Genomic DNA, 19,665 nt, shown 5'->3' on the forward strand with positions numbered 1-19,665 from the left:
GTAAAGACTCAATAGAATCTTATGATTTAGTTAAGATTGAATAAGATTTAATTTGCTTCTTTATTGTCCAGCACACAGATACACTGACAAAACGCAAGGTTAAAGAATTATTGCAGAGCAGAGATACAACACTAACAGTAGTAATCCACATTCAGCTGAACTTTAACTGTCTAATTTCTATACTAAGTGGTAAGCACTGTTGCCGTAGGTTTTTGGTTCAAATCCCAGTTTGGCCGGGGGCCTTTCTGTGTGGATGCATGTTTTCCTGTGTGTGAGTTTTCACTGGGTACTTTCAACCACAGTCCAAACACATGCAAACTCTAAATTGTCCGTAGGTGTGAATGTGACTGTCTGTCCCTATACGTTGTTCCTGCGCAGTGTTGCCAGATGTACGATAATTATCGGATTTGTACGATAACTTTGCCGATGTTCGATAATTTGTGAACGATGTGAACAATAATGCATGATATATGATAATTTGATCATTTTGTGACACTTAGTATTAGGCCACAGGCCAAAGAAACAGCTCATTTCAAACAAGCAGGTTTAGAACAGGCACTGCACTGCAGGTTCTCAAACTATCAATGTTACAGCTCCCACAGCACTTTGTACTATATGCAATTTTCTTTCCATCAACCCAAACAACATAACTTAAACTGATTAAGTGACACATCCAAAAACAACCCTGCATTAAAATGCTGAGTTTTAAATTCTGGTGAGACATAAAGAATTTGAAGCTTAATTAAATGCCAATACACTGCACGTTGGTTAATAATAATATAACTCTCTGGTCATCTTGCCTTGACATGAATATTTTCATTTATTCTGGCCCCGGGAAACAGACTTTACTAATGTCGGAGAAATGTTTGCGTGGCCCAAATGCAGATGACTTAGCAGCAATGACAAATGTTTAATTAAATACAGAAATAACAGACTTACACTGGATGGCAGGTTGACAAACAGCATATCCACAAAAAAACTCAAAAATAACAAAGTAGACTGCTGTTGGTGAGTTAAACTGAAACACAAGGAGTAAAAACAAAGACAAAGGGAAACAGTATACAGAAGGGAGATAGGGACAAGTGAACACAGGTGAAACACATTGAGACAAATGCAGATGATCACAAGAGCAGGATACAGGACCAAGACATGCAGAAAAGCAAGAGACACATAAGGAACAGAGTTTCAAAATAAAACAGGAAATGGAAAACTCAAAGGGAAAACAAAGACAATCCAAAAGCCCAAACTTGATAGATAGATACTGAGTAAAATACATAAAAATGTTTCCCTGAGGTCCAAAACAGAGCAGAATCTTAACAGCCGATGAAAATCTGAATCATATTAACTGCTCCTTCTTATTGAAACCAACTGCAATGAGGACAAGGTCATGGTTTCTCTAAATTCATTGCAGTTTACAATAGGTATATCTCAGACATACTATAGTCCTCTCTCCTGGACAGTCCCCTGGTGTCAAAGGCTGCAACCATCCTTTTTGGTTATTACAAAAGTAAGTTTAACAGTAATACAATAGTTTTTCACAAATATCTACCACACACTGGATTAGTCAACTTTGAAAAGTAATCATCGCTCCAGTTGTTTTATCTTTCTTTGCGACAACCTCAAGTTAAACTGCCGAGGCATCCGTGGAGGTCGATGGGGCCTGTCTAGCTTTGATATAAAAAGACTCATATTTCAGCAGGAAAACAGGACTGTGTCTGTGAGCCCAGTCTGGTTCTTTTTGCTCACAAAAAGTAACTGCAGTGTAAGGAGAGAGACATTTTGGCAGCTCTTTACAAATCACCCAATCAGGCGTCACTTTCAATATCACATCCTGATACAACTTTAATTCGCACAAAACCCACATCACACAGGATCCTTCACATCATCATCTCAACTCAGTGAGAGGCTGTTCTTTTGTGTGTGTGTGTGTGTGTGTGTGTGTGTGTGGTTGATACCAAACTACACACACCTATAGATTATTATTAATTATTCCAGTATTACATCTATAGAAATTCACAAAAATGTAAAGAAAATACACAATCTGATTATGTTAAAGAAAAAAAGCCTTAACCCGCCCCCTGATCTGGACTTTTTCCTGATCCATATCACATCCTCACACCAAGTTTCGTGGTGATACGTCCAGTAGATTTTGCTTAATCCTGCTAACTAACAAAGAAACAAACAGACACGTTACATCATCTTCCAGGGTTTTAGATGCGGCTGTGTGAGAGGCACATGTCTTACCATGTGGTAGGACAGTCAAGCTGAAGAGATGGAGGTCAGGATTTTTCCTTTTTGATCTCTGGTTTTATGATGTGAAATATGAATATGCCTGCTGCTCTGACCATATTAGCACATTATGTTTTTCTTGCAACCTCCACAAGGCGGTCCAAGGTCAGGGTCAGCCACCGAACAACAACCCCGGAGCTGCTGGAGATCATGTTGAGATCTGACATCTTGCTTGAGGACGATTCCGCCTTGTGGAACCTTGTAATCCCAAGAGCTTGTGTTGTGACGCTTTGGAAAATCGTGCATGATGTGTATGTGCAAATGTCTGTTTGTGTGTAAATGATTATAGCGCTTGCCCTAATGATGCTGCTTTATAAACCAGGTCTGTGGTCAAGTGGCCACTTAACAGATGAAGAGGCTGATGACAAATGGCTGTGACCTTGGCGGACTACAGGGTGGAGTCACAGTCGCCCAGTAGTTGAAGCTGCATCACGTCAACAGAGAGACAAGGCAGAGATCCAAACAAAAGAGCTGGATCGTTATAAGGTTTCTGCAGATCTGTAAGTGTGTTCACCAAATATACTGAGACTCAGCTCATGAATAAACCTTAGGCTATTTGAATATTCTCAATGTATTGCCATGGAAACAGATCTAATGCCTACTGGAAAAAACAACGGTTAATTGCATGAAGTCATTACAGACTTTAGCATCCTAGATAAATGAATATATTCCACAAAGTACTCATATATTTAGTTCTTGGTATGATTTAGCTCATTAATCACTCTGCATAAGTTCACAGACAGTGATGAAAGGTTATGAAAAACTATAAATAAACATTTTAGTATTACTCCGCATGTAAATTGAGTCACATAATCAGACAGGATATGTGACAAAAAACGAAATTAATAAGGATGTTTTCCTTTTGTTTCTACTCTACATATTTAGACGTATTCCTTATCAAAGATTTTCATCTACCCACAATTTAATGACACATCTATTGGCGATTCTGCTGTGGTGGAAACAGACTTTGACATGCATGAGAGTTTACAGGACATTGCAGTGTTTTTTGTTGTATTGTAGCACAGACTGGTTTTAAAGCAACTCTATATGGAACTTTTTTCGTCCAAAAACAGGAGCTTTAAATGTGGACGATGGTTCACTGACTTGGAATAGGGAGAATGGTGCCGCTTTCATTATTACTCCTCACCCTGATGCTCTGTTCTCTGACACTTCGGTGAGTGGGTACGATCTCCTGTGAGAAGACGTGTGGAACTGACTGATAGTTTCTGCTTAAATGCCCAGAATCTGGTCCAGCAAGTCCAAGAGTAATGCTGAAATGTAGATTGGGTTAATAAATACTCAAAAGTCCTTAAAAACTAGCTTTTATCTCCAATATTCAGTGATGAAACTTTGAAAATATGAAGAATTCTAATCAGAGTTTGGTGTATTCCTTAGAGTGGTAGCTCTTCTTGTTCAGGATGCCAAGGATCATGGGTAATTTCCACTGTTCAGTTGTATTAAACTTTTTTGTCCCTCTCATAATGTACCTGCAGAGTTAAATTAGGGGGTGTCATTCTTCACATCAAACCTTTCAAAAAGCAAGTAAGTATATTTCCTATAAACGCAGCAGACTTTGGAAGAGTGTCTTCACAATCTCACTCATTAAAGGTTACAACAGACCATGCAATCCCCCAATTTAGAATAATGCCTCCTTACCACACAGTATCTAATGAGTCTGTGAGTATAGAATGAGCGTTATTACAAAAGGTAAAGAGCAAACCCCTCCTGCAGCTTAAAAGAAAAGAAAATGTAAAGAATATAGCTGTAAATGTGACGGCTTTGTATAGAAGACTGGTCGTAATGATGCGAGCTAGACCACAGAAAATTCTTTACTCTTCTTCTGCTCGGGTTATTTTCCATTGCAAGTGAAAATCTTTGAAAAAACAAGGCCAACAGATCGAAAGCTCTGCAAACTAAGAGACATCTACTGTAGGCGACAGCGTCACAGCCACACATACAGGTGAGGCTGATACATGTGTGGTTGTGTCTGTGTCTATGCATAAATAAGCAAATAGCATGTATGCACGATCATGCTTGTGAATGTCCCGACCTTGTCACAATTAATGACCATAATCAAGGCCACATATGCATAAACATGGATGTGTATAGTGTGTGTATGCAGAGTCGCACATTGTTTATGCTTGTTTATCTGACTACAATCACTTCAACCAGTCTGAAGAAGAGTGGGGTTCGCAAACTACTACATAAACTAAAATGAACTGACCTGCAGGGAATTATGGTCAGCTCAATACCTTACTGTCTGCTGTGATTTATATAATAATAAAACTTCTATCGTCCTCGTTCCACTTCTATTAGTCCTTTAAGTCCTCTTCTATACCACATCCTATAACATATATTGATATATTATGATACTATAAAATATGCAGTATATTATACAATATTATGTATGCTAACACTATATAGTATAGTATACAATTGTATAGCATAGCCCAGTATAGCATACCATAGTATAGCGTAGCATAATATAATATAGCATAGTATAGCATAATATAATATAGTATAGCATAGCATAGCATAGCATATTATAGCATGGTATTATAGGCTTTAGTATAACCATGGCATTCTTACCAAATTAAAAGTCTTATTTACAGACTTACTTGTAAGTAGAAGCCTTTATCAGTATCAGTAGATTATCAGTGTTGTTTGAGCCAGTGTTGTTTCAATGCCATGCACACTATATACCTCATAGATCACTTGTTGATGGCCTTAAACAGCCTCTGCAGACCCTGATGAGTCAACATTAATCTTCAAATAATTGCAAGTGAATATCAATAGTTTGTTGTGCGGTATGACTCTGGACCGGTTTATTAAATCAGTCACAATGCTACAATCAGGCTGTGAGTCATGTACATGGACAAGTAATTGTCCGTGTACATTGTTGTCCAAAAGTATATTGTTGAGTTCTCCTGGTGAATTATTTGAACTGATGTTTACTGCATTCATCAGGGGTTCCCTCTTGTTTAATCACTATAATAACTTCTATTACAACAACTTGTATCCGCACAATGTATTAGAATGTATACACAATGAGGAAAGATCACTGGGAACAGTCCAAGCTGCCATTCAAAGGCAGGTAATTGTTGTGCTAGGCAACACTATTTCCAGTTGTAGGACTTAGGAATCAACCTGGTCTGTATGTGAAAAGTCTTCAGCAATGTTGATTTAGCAAAAACCCAGGGCACAATCAACCACAACTCAAGTTATTAGAGATACTGATACTGTATTTGACATTGTTTCTAATTAATTCACAGTTGAAGCGATGAACTTCTATATTAACAATGGCATATGTATGTTTTTATTTCAAAGTATAATGCTTCGTGCACTTCACACATTTTTACAACTATAAAAATATGTTTTTTTGTTGTTGTTTTGGAAAACTAAGAACTTTATATTTTCAAAAATAATAAAAACATGAATTAACTCTTAAAACCTGATATTCACCAGGTAGATTTAGATTTTAACATGCTGTATATATAGACCGAGACAATGCTCTGTCCATGGTGCTGAAATGGCCGTGAAATGCTTCACGAGTTTTGTTGAATCCCAACTTTTACAGAAATAGCTTTTTTGTTGTCCCTGTGATCCTGAATAATTTATATGGAGCAGTCGCTGCGTTTTGACATTTGCTCACATCGTCCCCGGGTATGTGCGGGGGCCGGAGAATGAATCCCCCACCAGAGCTCAGAAAAGGTCAAGTGATATTGATCTCACAATGCAAACGCGCGCTGTGTTGTCGGAATCCAATCTCCAAAGTTTGGGTCAGGTCGAACATTTTTCAGGTCAGTTCGGGGCTCGTCGTTAGATACAGTCTGGTGTGATGCCTTTTTACAAGCTGCAACTCGTGGACCACGTGTGGATGTGGCAGATTCGTCGAGATAGACTTCGCAGTTGGTGATGAACGGACAGAGAGTGTGAATTCACACTTCTCAGGGTTGTCAATCCGCGGTGCGTAAAATGCGCACACTGGGGTGGAGACTTCGTTGGAGAGGCAGCAGCACAGATCGCAACAGATCGCCACAGCACGACTCCCTGCATCCACAGGTTGCTGCGCGGATCTCTGCACCTCTCTGAGCATCTTGGCAACCCAGACTGAAGAGTAGACACCCGGTGGACATGAACTGAGAGCTGCGTTTGGCTGAGAGGTTTGGATTGCGCAGACGCTCAGGAGCAGAATGCCAAATCCACAGCCTTTAAAGACTCCACTTTTCAGTTCCTGGCCAATTCGAATTGCATTGCGCAGGACTTTTCTGTCGTAAAAATATATATCTCAACGTTTCTTCTGAGGACTGTGCGTTTTGTTCGAGACCACCATGCCACAGGTCCCTTGCTGCAACTGCGCCGCGGTGACAACAGCAACATAATGGCATGTCGGAACGGCTGCTGCTGCGGCTGGGGTCCAATAAACGAGGATAACGCGAGGTTCCTTCTGCTGGCGTTGTTCATCATCATCTATCTCTTCTGTGGCGCCGCGGTGTTCTCCGCGCTGGAGCAGCCGAAGGAGCGAGAGGCGAAGGAGCGCTGGGTGCAGAGGTTCGAGCATTTCAGCCAGAAGTACAACCTGAGCAAGAAGGACCTCAACAACTTCCTCAGAAACTACGAGGAGGCGAACGTAGCCGGGATCCGTGTGGACACGATCAGACCTCGATGGGACTTCACCGGCGCGTTTTACTTCGTGGGGACTGTGGTGTCAACCATCGGTGAGACGAGGACGCTGACTTGTAAAAATTGCGTAACAACTACAACATCTCAGGCAGATGTCTTCCTGCAAAATTTTTATATAAAAATCGATTTGACTTATATCTTTGAGGATAATCAATCGTTAACTTGTGTGTATGTTAAGCCTGTTGCGTGCACTTGTGATTGCAGCTTCTTGGTTTCTCCTCCATCACAGTGTCACCCTAATTTGTCATATTTTACAAATGCAAAGCAAACTCTAAACAATGACTTTAATGAGCCAAAATGGCAAAATATAAATATTTATCCCAAATAAAGTGGATTCCTTTCGAATAGTTTCACAGGCCTTCTGATTGGATGACTGACATGCCCATCACCCTTTGAATCAAACCTTAGGGATCAGGAGTTTGTCAAGCAAATTTCCTTATTGATCGCGTTAAATACAACTTAATTCCTTCAACTTCACTGTAACTAAAAAAGGGATAAGTGGCTGCAAGACTGATCAAATGATTCCAGAAAACTTCGAGACCGTCCAACATCAATTCGCACCAGGGGCCTCTGAGACCTTTGACTAAATAGAGACATCCTGATTTCTAAACTCAAACTTCGTCACATATATAAGAAGCATCATTTTTAATGCATATTAATTGATATGGTTTCAAAATACTCCACAAACGACTGACTGTGGTATTAGAAGAGTTGACATTTACTGTATATCAGTGCAAGTATGACTGCATTAGCTAATATTACATATGAGAGCTGCATTCATCATAGCATCATTTGATGAAGTCATCATTGCTGTAACCCAGCTTGTTACTCTGAATCCAGCTGCCTGCAGAGATAGAGATTTTCTGATCATATATTTAGTGTCATCAATTTAAGCAGTCTCTATCTTTTTCGTCTTCATTTTATCTGACACTCATCTCTCAGTTTTTGGAGTACATATGTTGCCTAAGAGGAAGCCCTTCACAAACACATCATCATTCTGAACCCTCTTTAGGAGAGAACTGTGTGAACCAGAGTTTGGATCAGTATCTTAACAAGTGTGTGCACAGTCAGAACACAGGCACATGTCGAGAGCTCCACTGACTACTAAGGGAATAGTAAAAGAGACACTTCATTATAAGATTGCGATGATACAACTTTAGCTCAGCTAAATGGCCTGATTAAGATATATAATAGTGGTGTGCATAGATTGGTTTCCTTTGAAAGTAGATTATAAAATAGAACACTCTAGCGTATGATGGGAACTCACAGTTGGAGTATTTTTGCTGCTTGGATGGGCATGAAACTGCCCTGATTGAATCACCAGTCCAGGAGGAGAAAGGTTCTTTGACAACAAGTTGAAGGTACAACCCTTTGCACTTAAAAACTTCAGAGATGAAGTTATTGTAACTGTGTCTCCAGGGATTATATTTTGGTAAGAAACATTCAATCACAGAACCGGACGATTTTCCTCTTTCTTACATGTGACACTACACATGGCTGGTGGGAGTATCTAGAACTGAAAATACAATATGCTGTTTAAATCAGCTTTCTTTTAGATGTTGGGTCAGTTGTGCGACCATGGTGATGTGTTTTGTTTAGAAATTCAAAGAAGAAGGGTTTTATCACTAGGCAAATTTGTTTGCCTCTCAATGACGTCTTCTAGATAACAGAAGGTTCAGTGGTATTGTATCTACTCTTTTTCATCATTTCAGCCTAATGGAAAAAAACATGTAATAATCACAACTGTGGGTTGTGGTACAATGCTGTGTTTCCATTATCCTGGAGAGTCCCCTGTTCCTATGTTATATAACACTAAGGATACTGTAAAGTGGGAAAAGAACCCCCCCCCCCCCCCCCACGTTAGTCCACAGCAAAGACAATTTTGTGAGAGGCCCTATATAATTGTCTATAATTGGCTCCAGGACACTGCAACGATGCCATGGTTGGAAACCTCTCTCGGAAAGCTTCATAGTTTTAAAGGTTTGGTTGAAAACTAGAAGGTCTAAATGTGTGTGTGTGTGTGTGTGTGTGTGTGTGTGTGTGTGTGTGTGTGTGTGTGTGTGTGTATCTGTGTGTGTGTGATATGCCTGGGATGATGTTGGGGTAAACTTTGTTGCAACAGAATCCAAAACAATTGAAGTTGATGGTGAGTCCTTCTTCAGACATTCGTATCCAACTCGAAACGGGGTAATTTATACCATGTTTTAAGCCTAAATGTTCACTGATATCTTCCTACAAGGTGCATTCACGGACCCTGGGACGCAACATTGTGTGGCTTTGGCCGCTAGCTTAGCCACTTCCTGTGGACTTTTAGACTTAAAAGACGGTGTAAATTACCTTGTTTTGAGTCGAAAATTAATGTTGGGGCTTGCGGACACTTGGATGACACCACACCAGCAGTATGGAGGCATGTTGTGTTTTTTCAGTTTTTTCTGTTGTTTTATTACATCTGAAGAAGACCATTAACTTCAATTGTATTGGATTCTGCTCCTACCCCTGAACTCCAGAAGTGTTTTGTGGACTCAAACACTTCACCCACCTCTCCATCAGCATAGTGATGAGTAGATAATGAGTGTATTTTCATTTTTCAGTGAACAATCCCTTTAGGTGTTAAGTTGCATTCAGGGTCAATAATTAAAACAGGATTGTTTCGTCGAAGTCTTTGTTCTTTGATCGGAGCAGTCATCCTGACACAGCACACTATTTTCTCTCCTTTCGTTCGTGAGCTGTGTATTTTATTAAATGGCTTTAATGATTCGTCATCAACACATTCAACCAGCCTCATGAAACAAGAAGGGGAGAAAAACACACCAATAAAAATCCTGCTCATTTGGCTTTATGGCCCTGTCTGGGAGAAAACTCCTGCTCAATTAGCAACCTGAGATCCGATCTGAATGTGGAGGTAATCAAACCCTCCACAAGACGCCTGCATGTGGAACAGCGGCAATTAGTCAGGCTGCAGAATATGTTCTTAATGACCCGAGATACAGAAATGTTGGTCTTTGTTTTCCTAAAGAAAAGGGCTCTCATGTCATAAGAGTTTACAGCTGCTATACCTGAAAATAATCCATTAGTCCCCCCCCCCCAAATAAAATAAAAAATTCAACAATGTTATGAATATAATAAATGGAATAGGGAGAGCAGACAGACAGACGGTGCTTCACTGAGCTTTAATTGTTAAATGATTGAAGAGGACAAAGGCGCTGTCAAGAGAAAGACCTCTCACTATGACAACCATTTAGTTCACCTGCCTTTTCTCATGAGATAAAGACAGACAAACAGTGTCTCTGCTCCACCCGGCGTAAAACCAGTTGAATGAGCTTAAACATTTTTTTAAAATAAAATAAAATGATCAAATAGACATGTGAAAGGGCCTCGTGCGACGGGGGTCTCTCAGTTTCCAAATAACAGTGTAACCCACACATTGGGACTGAGGCAGTGATGTGCTCAGACTGAAAACACCTCAACTCTTAAAGTGTGTTGAGCGTGTGAGTGACAGAAAGAGAGGAGAGCGGGACAGTGCATCACCAATGGCCACCCCCGAGGGCTGAAGTTGTTCAGTGGATATAATTTTAAATTAGAAGCAGGGCAGATAATACTTTTTCCGTCTTCATTAGTGACGGAGACGGAAAAAGTAGGCAAATGACCATCCTCATCTCCACTACCAATCATAACAGTGTGTGTGCGTACTTGTTTTCTTTTCCTCCTTAGGACCCTTTCCAGTAACTTGTCATGGCCAGTAAACCTCATGGGGACTAAAATCTAGTTCTAATGAGGAAATCTAAATTTCTGAGGTCCTGGTTAAGGTCAGGTGTAAGATGTGGACTGAGATCAGGTTAAAGTTTGGGTCAGGTATGACTTGGTCATGGTTAAGGCTGGGCATAAGGTTTTGGTTAGGCTGTCCATTATGAATGGAACTCAATGCAGTGTTCTAACAAGGACAGCTGTGCAAACCTGTGTGTGTGAGTGTGTGTGTGGACCAGGTATTACTCATGTAGTGGGGACCCTAATGTGTTCAGACATTATGGGGACTTTTTATGGAGAGTAGTGACTATGGTTAAGGTTCGAGTAAATCTCTAGGAAATCAATGTAAGTCAATATAATGTCCTGTGAAGTCATGGAGAAACAACTGGGAAGTGAAGATAATGTACTTTAATGTAAAATGGTTAATGGATTGTATTTATATTGCGTTTTCTATAAAGTACAGTTTTGCCATTCACCCATTCACATACATTCATACATGCGTCTATGTGCAGCACTTTTTCTCCACTTTACTCTGCTGGCACAGCCATCAGAGGCAATTTAGGGTTCAGTATCTTGCCCAAGGACACTTCAGCATGCGAAATGGGATCGAACCGCCGACCTTCTGGTTAGTGGACAACTATACCTCTTGAACCACAGCTGAATTAATTGATTCTCTCCTTTCATTCAGAAGCACATTACTAAGTAGAAAGTGAGGAAGTTTATTTACTCTTTCTGTTATTCACTGTCATTCTATCTTGTAGCTTTCCACTTATCAGAGAATATTTTTGGTTTTCATTCAGGGTTTGGAATGACCACTCCTGCTACCATTGGAGGAAAAGTCTTCCTGATGTTCTACGGCCTGCTTGGCTGTGCCGCCACCATCCTCTTCTTCAACCTCTTTCTGGAACGTGTCATCACTGTTATCGCTGTGGTCCTCAAGTCCTGTCACGAACGACGCCACAACAAGGCAATACTTCCGCAAAACGGCCGGCAAGTCTCGGAGGAAAACAGGGCAGCCGGAGCCGCGGGCGGCAGAAGAGGAAAAGGTGAGGATCTGGCTGGCTGGAAGCCTTCAGTCTACTGCGTCATGCTCATTCTGGGAGTGGCAGCCATCTTGGTGTCCTGCTGCGCTTCCCTCATGTACTCAGCAGCCGAGGGCTGGGGCTACCTGGACTCGCTATACTTCTGTTTTGTGGCCTTCAGCACCATCGGGTTTGGAGATATGGTGAGCAGCCAGCGGGTCGTCTACGAGGGCCACGCAACAGTGGCGTATCGGCTGGGCAACTTCTTCTTCATCCTGACCGGCGTCTGCTGCATCTACTCTCTCTTTAACGTCATCTCCATCGTCATCAAGCAGGTCCTCAACTGGTTGCTGAGGAGACTGGAAGCCCCCTGCCGCTGCTGCTTCCCTAGGAGGGGTCACCACCCGCACCGACACCCCAGAAGGAACGTGGTGGCCCCGGGTCACCTGCGCTCCCGCAGAGACCCCTCCATCGAGACAGACGCCATGAACGAGAGCGAGACTGACACTGGGCGCAGGATGTCCGGGGAGATGATCTCCATGAGGGATTTCTTAGCAGCCAACAAGGTGAGAGCTGCAGGGCTACAGAAGGTTGTGGCTGAATATTTCACATGATTAATATAATCAAACGTGTTATTTCACGCAGGATAATCAGTTAAATACCAAGAGTAATTTGATTTTACTAATCACATGAGTAGCTGACACATCATTTAGTCCAATAACCTTGTTCCCTGTAGTCATACTCACTGCAGTTATTACCTCCAACTTCAGCCGCTCTTATTCATCCCCATCATTATGCGCTTTGCTGAATTTTTTTTTATTCTCTGTGGAAGCGTAACTATCAATGCAGAGATTCCTCATGAGTTACTTATGACACACATGTGACATATTATATAACAACATGCACATACCTATTATTATCATTGAAACTGATATTAATCTATGTTGGAATTGTAAAGCTATAGAGTACATTTCTCTGAACACCAATAACCTTAATCTGCTGCTACCACCTCCTCAACAGCCCTAACAGACACTCTGAGGCGTCAGTTATCTCAACATTTCCATAACTGCTCCCCCACTGTTGAGTCGAGAGCTCACACAAGGCTTTAGCTGCATTTTCACACCTGATGATTATTCTGATTAAAGGTCCTAAGAGTTTTGAGTGAGAACAGACTGAATGGTGTGATGCCATATAGCAAGGATGTGATAAATCTGATGAGAAACCATCAACACAGACAGTTAACAAACCCAAAACATGGAACACACATTGATATCAGTGTGACTTACACTTCCAGAGGATCAGTGCTGGCCCTGCTGATATTTTTTTGAGCTCAATCATTGCTTTCAGTGCTGTGTCCTGCCTTCAGGAATTAGCCTGCCCACTCTCTCAAAGTACAACGTTGGCAAAAACCTTCACCATCTCCCGCCTACTCGCTTTTTATAAGTCACTAAACTAACTGTCAACCTGATCACTTAAAGAACTGAAGCCCTGAACAGTGTTAAAACTCAGTTGAGGACAGTGTGGAAGTTTAGGTCAAAGCAGAGCAGACCCTGACAAGTTTTCCCCTCAGGCCCTGTAGCTTTATGTGCTGTGGTTCTCTTTCTGCAAAAATGAAAAGTTCCTTTCCACTTTAAAGGTCCTACTAGGAACTTTAAATTTTTGTAGATTTCGGTGCCTCAGAAGCGGTAGTGTCTCCACTGTCACCAGTCGTAAAAACCTCGGTCCAGACAGCATGTGCATTTGTTTTGGAAGAAGTGAAAAAAATAAACACATGTAAACATGAAACAAGGGATGCATCATCTTTCTCTGCTCCAAATGCAAACTGAGGGAGCGATTCCTGGGCGTTATGTCAATCAATTCTGACAATATTCTAACTGATTTAACATAGTCATTAGGAATTAAATACATTTATACAGATACAAGAAATCCATACTTCCCTCTCCTCTTGTGGGCAAATTCAACATCCCACCTGAGTTTGTACCAAGTCACTCATTGTATAGGGGGTTTAAGTTGGCTGGAATATCAAACCACAACATTACACACAGCTGTTTGCAGGATGCAGAGCGATGAGGTAATGTATCGTAATTCTCATTCTGATCTCATCCATCTTGTTTGTAAGAGACATGGAGTTGGTGAGGAACAGACTCTGAAGCACTGGTCTGTATGGGTCGTTAGCCTTTAGCCTAGCATGTAGCCTAGAGCGTCGCCCGGATCGCTTCCCTCACTTCTGTTTCCCGCCGCCGTAGGGGCTTAAAATAACAGGGACATCACACTGTTGGATTAAAAGTAAAGGAGGACCAGCAGGTTTTCTGTAGAATAGCAGGTAACTGTGGTGAAAAACTTGAAATCGCTTTGTTTTCCATAACATAGGTTAAAAACCTCTCCTCCGTCTATTCATCCATTCACTCTCCTCAATTCTTGCTCAAATTGTCCTGTCAATAAAGGTAAAATGCCCCAAAAATATATATTTTTTAAAATGACATCAGAGTCAGGAATATATATCAATATACCAATGTATAATGTACAGAGCAATGTAGCATCAGACTTTGGTGCAGCATGCTCTAATTTTCATTCAATCAAGTTACTTTGTGGTCATCTCAACTTAAACTGAATCCCATGAAATGTCCTGGGTTCGAATGCATGCGTGCAGAATTTTTTTTAAATAACAACCATTGTTTCATTGTTTACAAGAAGTGTCTGCAGCAATGCTAGCACCGCAATGAAGTGGTACTCTGTGGTGCTTTTATAATGATAAGCTGCTAATGATGACAATAATATTTACCATGTTCACTCTCATAGTTTAGTGTGTCAGCATGCAAGCATTTGCTAATTGGTAGTAGTGCTCATGCTGGTGAGAGTGGTAAATCTAAATATTAAACAACATCCTAGGAGGAACATGACTGAACAGGACTTAACCTGGTTTTGTTGAGATCTTCCGCTCAAAAATAACAAACACAACTCCATGGTGACGCCAGACTACGGTCTTGTCTACAATACTACAGATATTTATTTGAACAAATAATTTCCACGCCGTTTTCAAAAGGAATCTCTATGCACAGAAGTCAACTTTTATCTTACAAAATATCTTCATCCAGATGAGAACACAAAGATGACTACAAATGCTCAAAAAACATGCCAGGCCAGTAGGTGGCGATAAGGTCTCCTTCAACAATCAGCTAAATACCAGAGCTGAACGTTGTGGTATTATTGGGCAAGGCAGATTTCGGTGAAGGCAATGTGGTGAAGTTTTGCTGAATTTGAGCTGAACACTTGTAATTAGAGCGAGCAGTGCTAACCAAATATAGAGAAACCAGTATATAGCTGCCAATGTCCAAACACTAAGGAAAAAGTTAGTTTTGCACAATATCCACATTAGGGTGGACAGGGCGTAAAAGACAGTGGATCACCAAAGTCAATAGGGTCTATCCTTAATATTGACATTCTCTACACACTACACGCTTTGAGGAGGGAAAATGAAAGGGGAAGGTTGCTGTGTGCGAGAGTAAACCAGTATCCGGTTTGTTTGTCTTCTTTGTTCAGTAAAAAGCGACACAGAAAGAGGAGAGGAAAAACACCATCTGCTGCCTTTAAAATCAGATGTACCTGCCACCAACACATTGTCTCAGGTTTCACAAAGGCATCACAGGTTCTCACTTAACACTTCCAAGCACAGACAGCAAATATTTCCTCATCTGTTGATTCCTCCCCCCTCTCCCTGCAGGTGAACCTGGCCATTATGCAGAAGCAGCTTTCGGAGATGGCCATCGGGCACCCACGCCAGTCCAGCTCCAGTTCACGTCAGAACGGATTCTCAGGAGGGGTGGGCGCCCTTGGCATCATGAACAACCGGCTGGCGGAGACCAGTGTGGACAGATAGAAGAAACAGAATACATTTTTTTTTTCATAGGATACAAAAGGCTGGGGGAATCAGGAAGCACAAACCCAAGGACTGCCTCCCTGAAAGAAAAAACGAGTCGAGTACAAGACGGAATTTATTATGACAAATTATATCCTTCTCGTTGACAAGTAGGCCGACCCCCAGCAGCTACAGCTTAGAATTAAACCATCTCAGACCCACTTCCCCCCCATTCAAGAACATGACTCTATGAATGATGCATGATAGGTTTGCTGAAGTCTCACATCTGGATCAGGCTCAGAGTGCCGGAATGTTCCCCTGTGAGGAATTTAGTTTCCATGGTGATAAAAAAAAAAAAGTCTTTCCAGATCCTGTGTATCTACTCTTCAAAGACCCGATGCACACTACATGCTACTTCACACAGAACCACAACTTCCACTCATCTGCAGTACTTTACAACACGCACTAATGTGACTGTGTCCACACTGTTCCTGTCTCTGTAAAGGACGTTAATGAGAGAAAATAGCTTTAATAAAATGGATGTTTCCTGGTTGTGTGTCGAACAGTAGTTATTACACAAAAGCACGGTGTGAAAGAAGCACAATTCATGATTCACACAAATGCTTCCTAGCCACATTATATCTCGCTCCATAGCCACTGACTTAGGCGCCACTTTCATTATCGCAACAAGAAGAGGACAAAGCCTCCAGAGTGAACATCATTACAATCCAAACAGACCTATCTGAAGCTGAATGAGCAGTATTTTCTGTCTGGGGATGAAACCTATTATGTGAGACTGCTGTTTACCTCGATTTGCTTTGCCGTGCAGCCTCATAGCAGCCTCATGGCAGCCCCGATGCTGTCCAGGCCTTGAGGTGTTTGGTATTGATATAAATGCAGTGAAACAAACAGCTCCAGGTCTCCTTATTTGATTTTAGCTCAAAACTGTAAGGTGATTGTATTTACCGTGGTCTGGATTCACAGCAAATACAGTCAAGACAAAGGACCAGAGACAGAAAGATGAGTGTTAATAAAATGCATGAGGAGTTATTGATTTTAGCGGAATGTGTGACCAGCTACGAGCAGAAATATGGAGCCCCTAACGTCTTTTTTATCCTGTACTCGCAAGATATTAACCTCATTGCACACGATAAACATCTTGGGTGCACAAAATAATTAAAGTTGGAAATAGATTATAGATAATTGTAGATGCTTCTCTAACGAGTTCACATAGAGAGAACAGAGATAGCTCAGCTAATTTCATTTAACAACATTCTTGCTGTGCTCTTGTATGGAGAAGCATGATTGTCATTAGCGGGAATAATTTGCTGAACTTGATCACCATCGGGTAATGATTTAGTAGGAACAAGATTTTTATTTAGTGTGAACAAGTTCATATTGTTTGCGGACAAAGCTTTATTGCATGCAAACCAGTTATCATTATTATTATCATGTGGCACAAGATGAAATTCACACATGCTGGGACTCCACGCAAGTTTGACATGCAGACACTATGCTTGATTAAGGTGATGTTCTAGTCAAGCTCCTTGTGAATATATGTAAGAGGTTGCTGAAATTACAGCCTGAGAATCCTCCAGGTTGTTCCACCTCGCATGTCATCAGCTGAGCTTCACATCTGACTTAAGTGCCTGACCTACAGAGGCGAACTCCGTTGGAGACGTCTCGACAAAATTACCACCTGTCAAAGCTGCTATTTCTGTAGTAAAAAAAAAAAAAAAGATTTCTGGTGGTTGTAAGAGTATTGAGTCTGTGAGTAATCGGCTGCAAAATCAGTTCACAGCCTAAACTGAGAAGAAGATCCAGATGGTACGCAGCATTAATTAAACATAAGCTGAGTAAAGAAAAAAGATAAGAGTTGTAATTGATCATCTGCTACACCCACCCCCCCCCCCCCACACACACAGACACACACACACAAACACACACACCGCAGCTATCCAATTTTGGCTTAGCAACAGTAACTAGCAAGGCAAACCTTTCAAGCCTTGGATTTCTTAGCATGTTAAAGTACAGTGCATGGGGCCGTACTCACAGGAAAATCTGCATTTTTTCCAGTTTAATGGGTTAATGCCTTTTTATTTTTTACTTAAATTAACAAGTGAAAGTCTGTTCCTCTGTAGTAGGCCTGAGCCACTCCTGTATGCTATCAGAGAGAGGATAACTGTAGCAGTCCTGCTCTTTATTGGATTTGGGGAATTTAACACCAGCGACCCCAGCCATGCATGAAGCAGTAGCTTCAGTCTTTTAGCTTAATATCATGTGTCCTTATCATTATCAATGATCATTTTAACAAATTGTGTGCTGGAAATGTAAAAGTGTCAGCTGGTAGTGGTGTCTTCGAATAATCTATTGGATCTCTCATTAGCAACTCCCTTGATCACACTCCATGATTTAAAGCCTGATCAACACAATCAGCAGATGCCAATAGCCCATGTGTGGACACTTAAAAAATGCGATTCAAGAGGCTCGCTGACACGTCGCCTCCTCTGATTGGTTTCATGGCAGGCTGAATGAAACAGTGACAGCCAATCAGAGAGCAGGGTGGGGTGAAGGTGGTATAATGAGGTGGAAACCCAGAGGAGGAATACAACAGCAACAAACATGGCAGAGAGCATGGATAGCAATGCTTCAAGAGAAGTCAAGAAACCAGGGATGCTGGAAGTCAGTCAAAGATGGGGGTGCTACAAGAGAATATCTATATAATGACATTATATTGAATACAATGCAACTGAGTCAAGATTTTTGCATTAAATTGAGTGGTTGAGATACATTTTACATTATACCAGAGAGCAAACATATGGCTTTAGGGCTATTTAAGAAATGAGAGATTTTTCAAATCTAACCCACTTTTTTCCACCACTGGAATCTTTTCAGTTTGTGTTATCACATTTGTGCATCAGATTGGCAGCACAGAAAATACACTGAATATTCTGAAATGAAATGAAATATTATATAAAAAAGTAGGCCTACTGCCATTTTACTCTCGACTTTTTGCTTTGCAGTTGAAGCCCCTTGCCAGTAGGGGGTGTTGCAGCCCCCTCAGCACCACTACTTCCAGCATCCTTGCAAGAAACTAAGCTAAATTAGTTTAGAGACCAGACGTACTAGTCAGGGGTCTCTCCTGGTGGAAGCTTGTGCAGTTTATGACCCCCTGTTGTCAATCATTCTTGTAGTGTGAACTTATTATGAATGCAAGACTCCCGATCACAAAACAGCGAGTTGTGTAGTGTGACCTGCATGGGGATCTGATAACTTCGAAAGTGGTATAGTCTGAACTTGACTTTAGTTAGCCAGTTTACTGCAGCTGATGAAATATAATATCTGCCGGCAAAAGTGGTTATAATCGGAAAGAAGGTCACCAGGTAGAAATGTGAAGGACCCATTACTTCAACAATGACTACGAATTTTGAGGAATAAAATAAACATTATGATCAAAAACTTGAAATGAGCAGAGCAAGTAAAAGAAAGCTTGACAACAATATGTATTCAAAATTACTAAAGGCAACCGGGCTGGGAGAGTGATCAGTTCAGCAGCTTTAGTCTTTGAAAATTGAATTTAAAATTGAAGTTTATAGTGTATGTTATTACATTTTATGTACGAGCTTACTTGACCTTATGTATTTGACCTTCTTGTGAACATGGTACTCTCATCAATCGATAACAACACTGAGGAGCCACCTACATTATGAGCAGGTCCGCTCATACACAGTTTAGAAGGAGAAAATAACGCGGACATGAACAAATCCCTGAATACTAGAATCCAATATCACACACAGAATATTGAAAGAGACAAAAATACATTGAATCTAAAAGCCTCCACTCTTTCTGAGACAATCTCACGCTCAGACACATTATCTGACACACACACTAGAGACAAGTTGCCTTGCCATTGCCAATGCATGCTGCACACACACACACACACACGCGCGCACACACACACACACACACACACACACACACACACACACACACACACACACACACACGCTCGCGCGCACACACACACACACACACAGACACACACACACCCACACACACACACTGAAGTGT

General features: G+C 41.2%; 1 protein-coding gene across 2 annotated transcripts; it reads left to right on the forward strand.

Moving 5' to 3' along the window:
- Positions 1-6,290: 6,290 nt before the first annotated feature.
- Positions 6,291-16,144, forward strand: kcnk13b (potassium channel, subfamily K, member 13b). Of its 2 annotated transcripts, XM_034579850.1 has the most exons (4): positions 6,291-7,007; positions 11,517-11,941; positions 12,074-12,304; positions 15,460-16,144. In XM_034579850.1, the coding sequence occupies exons 1-4, from the start codon at positions 6,671-6,673 to the stop codon at positions 15,613-15,615; spliced, it is 1,149 nt and encodes a 382-aa protein (XP_034435741.1). In that variant the 5' UTR covers positions 6,291-6,670; the 3' UTR covers positions 15,616-16,144. The 2 variants fall into 2 exon arrangements, with proteins under 2 accessions (XP_034435741.1, XP_034435740.1); XM_034579849.1 differs by having other exon boundaries at positions 11,517-12,304.
- Positions 16,145-19,665: the final 3,521 nt, after the last annotated feature.

This window comes from Hippoglossus hippoglossus, chromosome 24 (assembly GCF_009819705.1).
Source record: "Hippoglossus hippoglossus isolate fHipHip1 chromosome 24, fHipHip1.pri, whole genome shotgun sequence".
Taxonomy (NCBI): Eukaryota; Metazoa; Chordata; class Actinopteri; order Pleuronectiformes; family Pleuronectidae; genus Hippoglossus; species Hippoglossus hippoglossus.

Excerpts from the sequence above, each read along its gene's own strand:
- kcnk13b (XM_034579849.1), top strand. The coding sequence starts at position 6,671 with ATGGCATGTCGGAACGGCTGCTGCTGCGGCTGGGGTCCAATAAACGAG. Across the intron at positions 7,008-11,516 it reads GACTGTGGTGTCAACCATCG|GGTTTGGAATGACCACTCCT; the intron begins GTGAGACGAGGA and ends GTTTTCATTCAG. Across the intron at positions 12,305-15,459 it reads ATTTCTTAGCAGCCAACAAG|GTGAACCTGGCCATTATGCA; the intron begins GTGAGAGCTGCA and ends CTCTCCCTGCAG.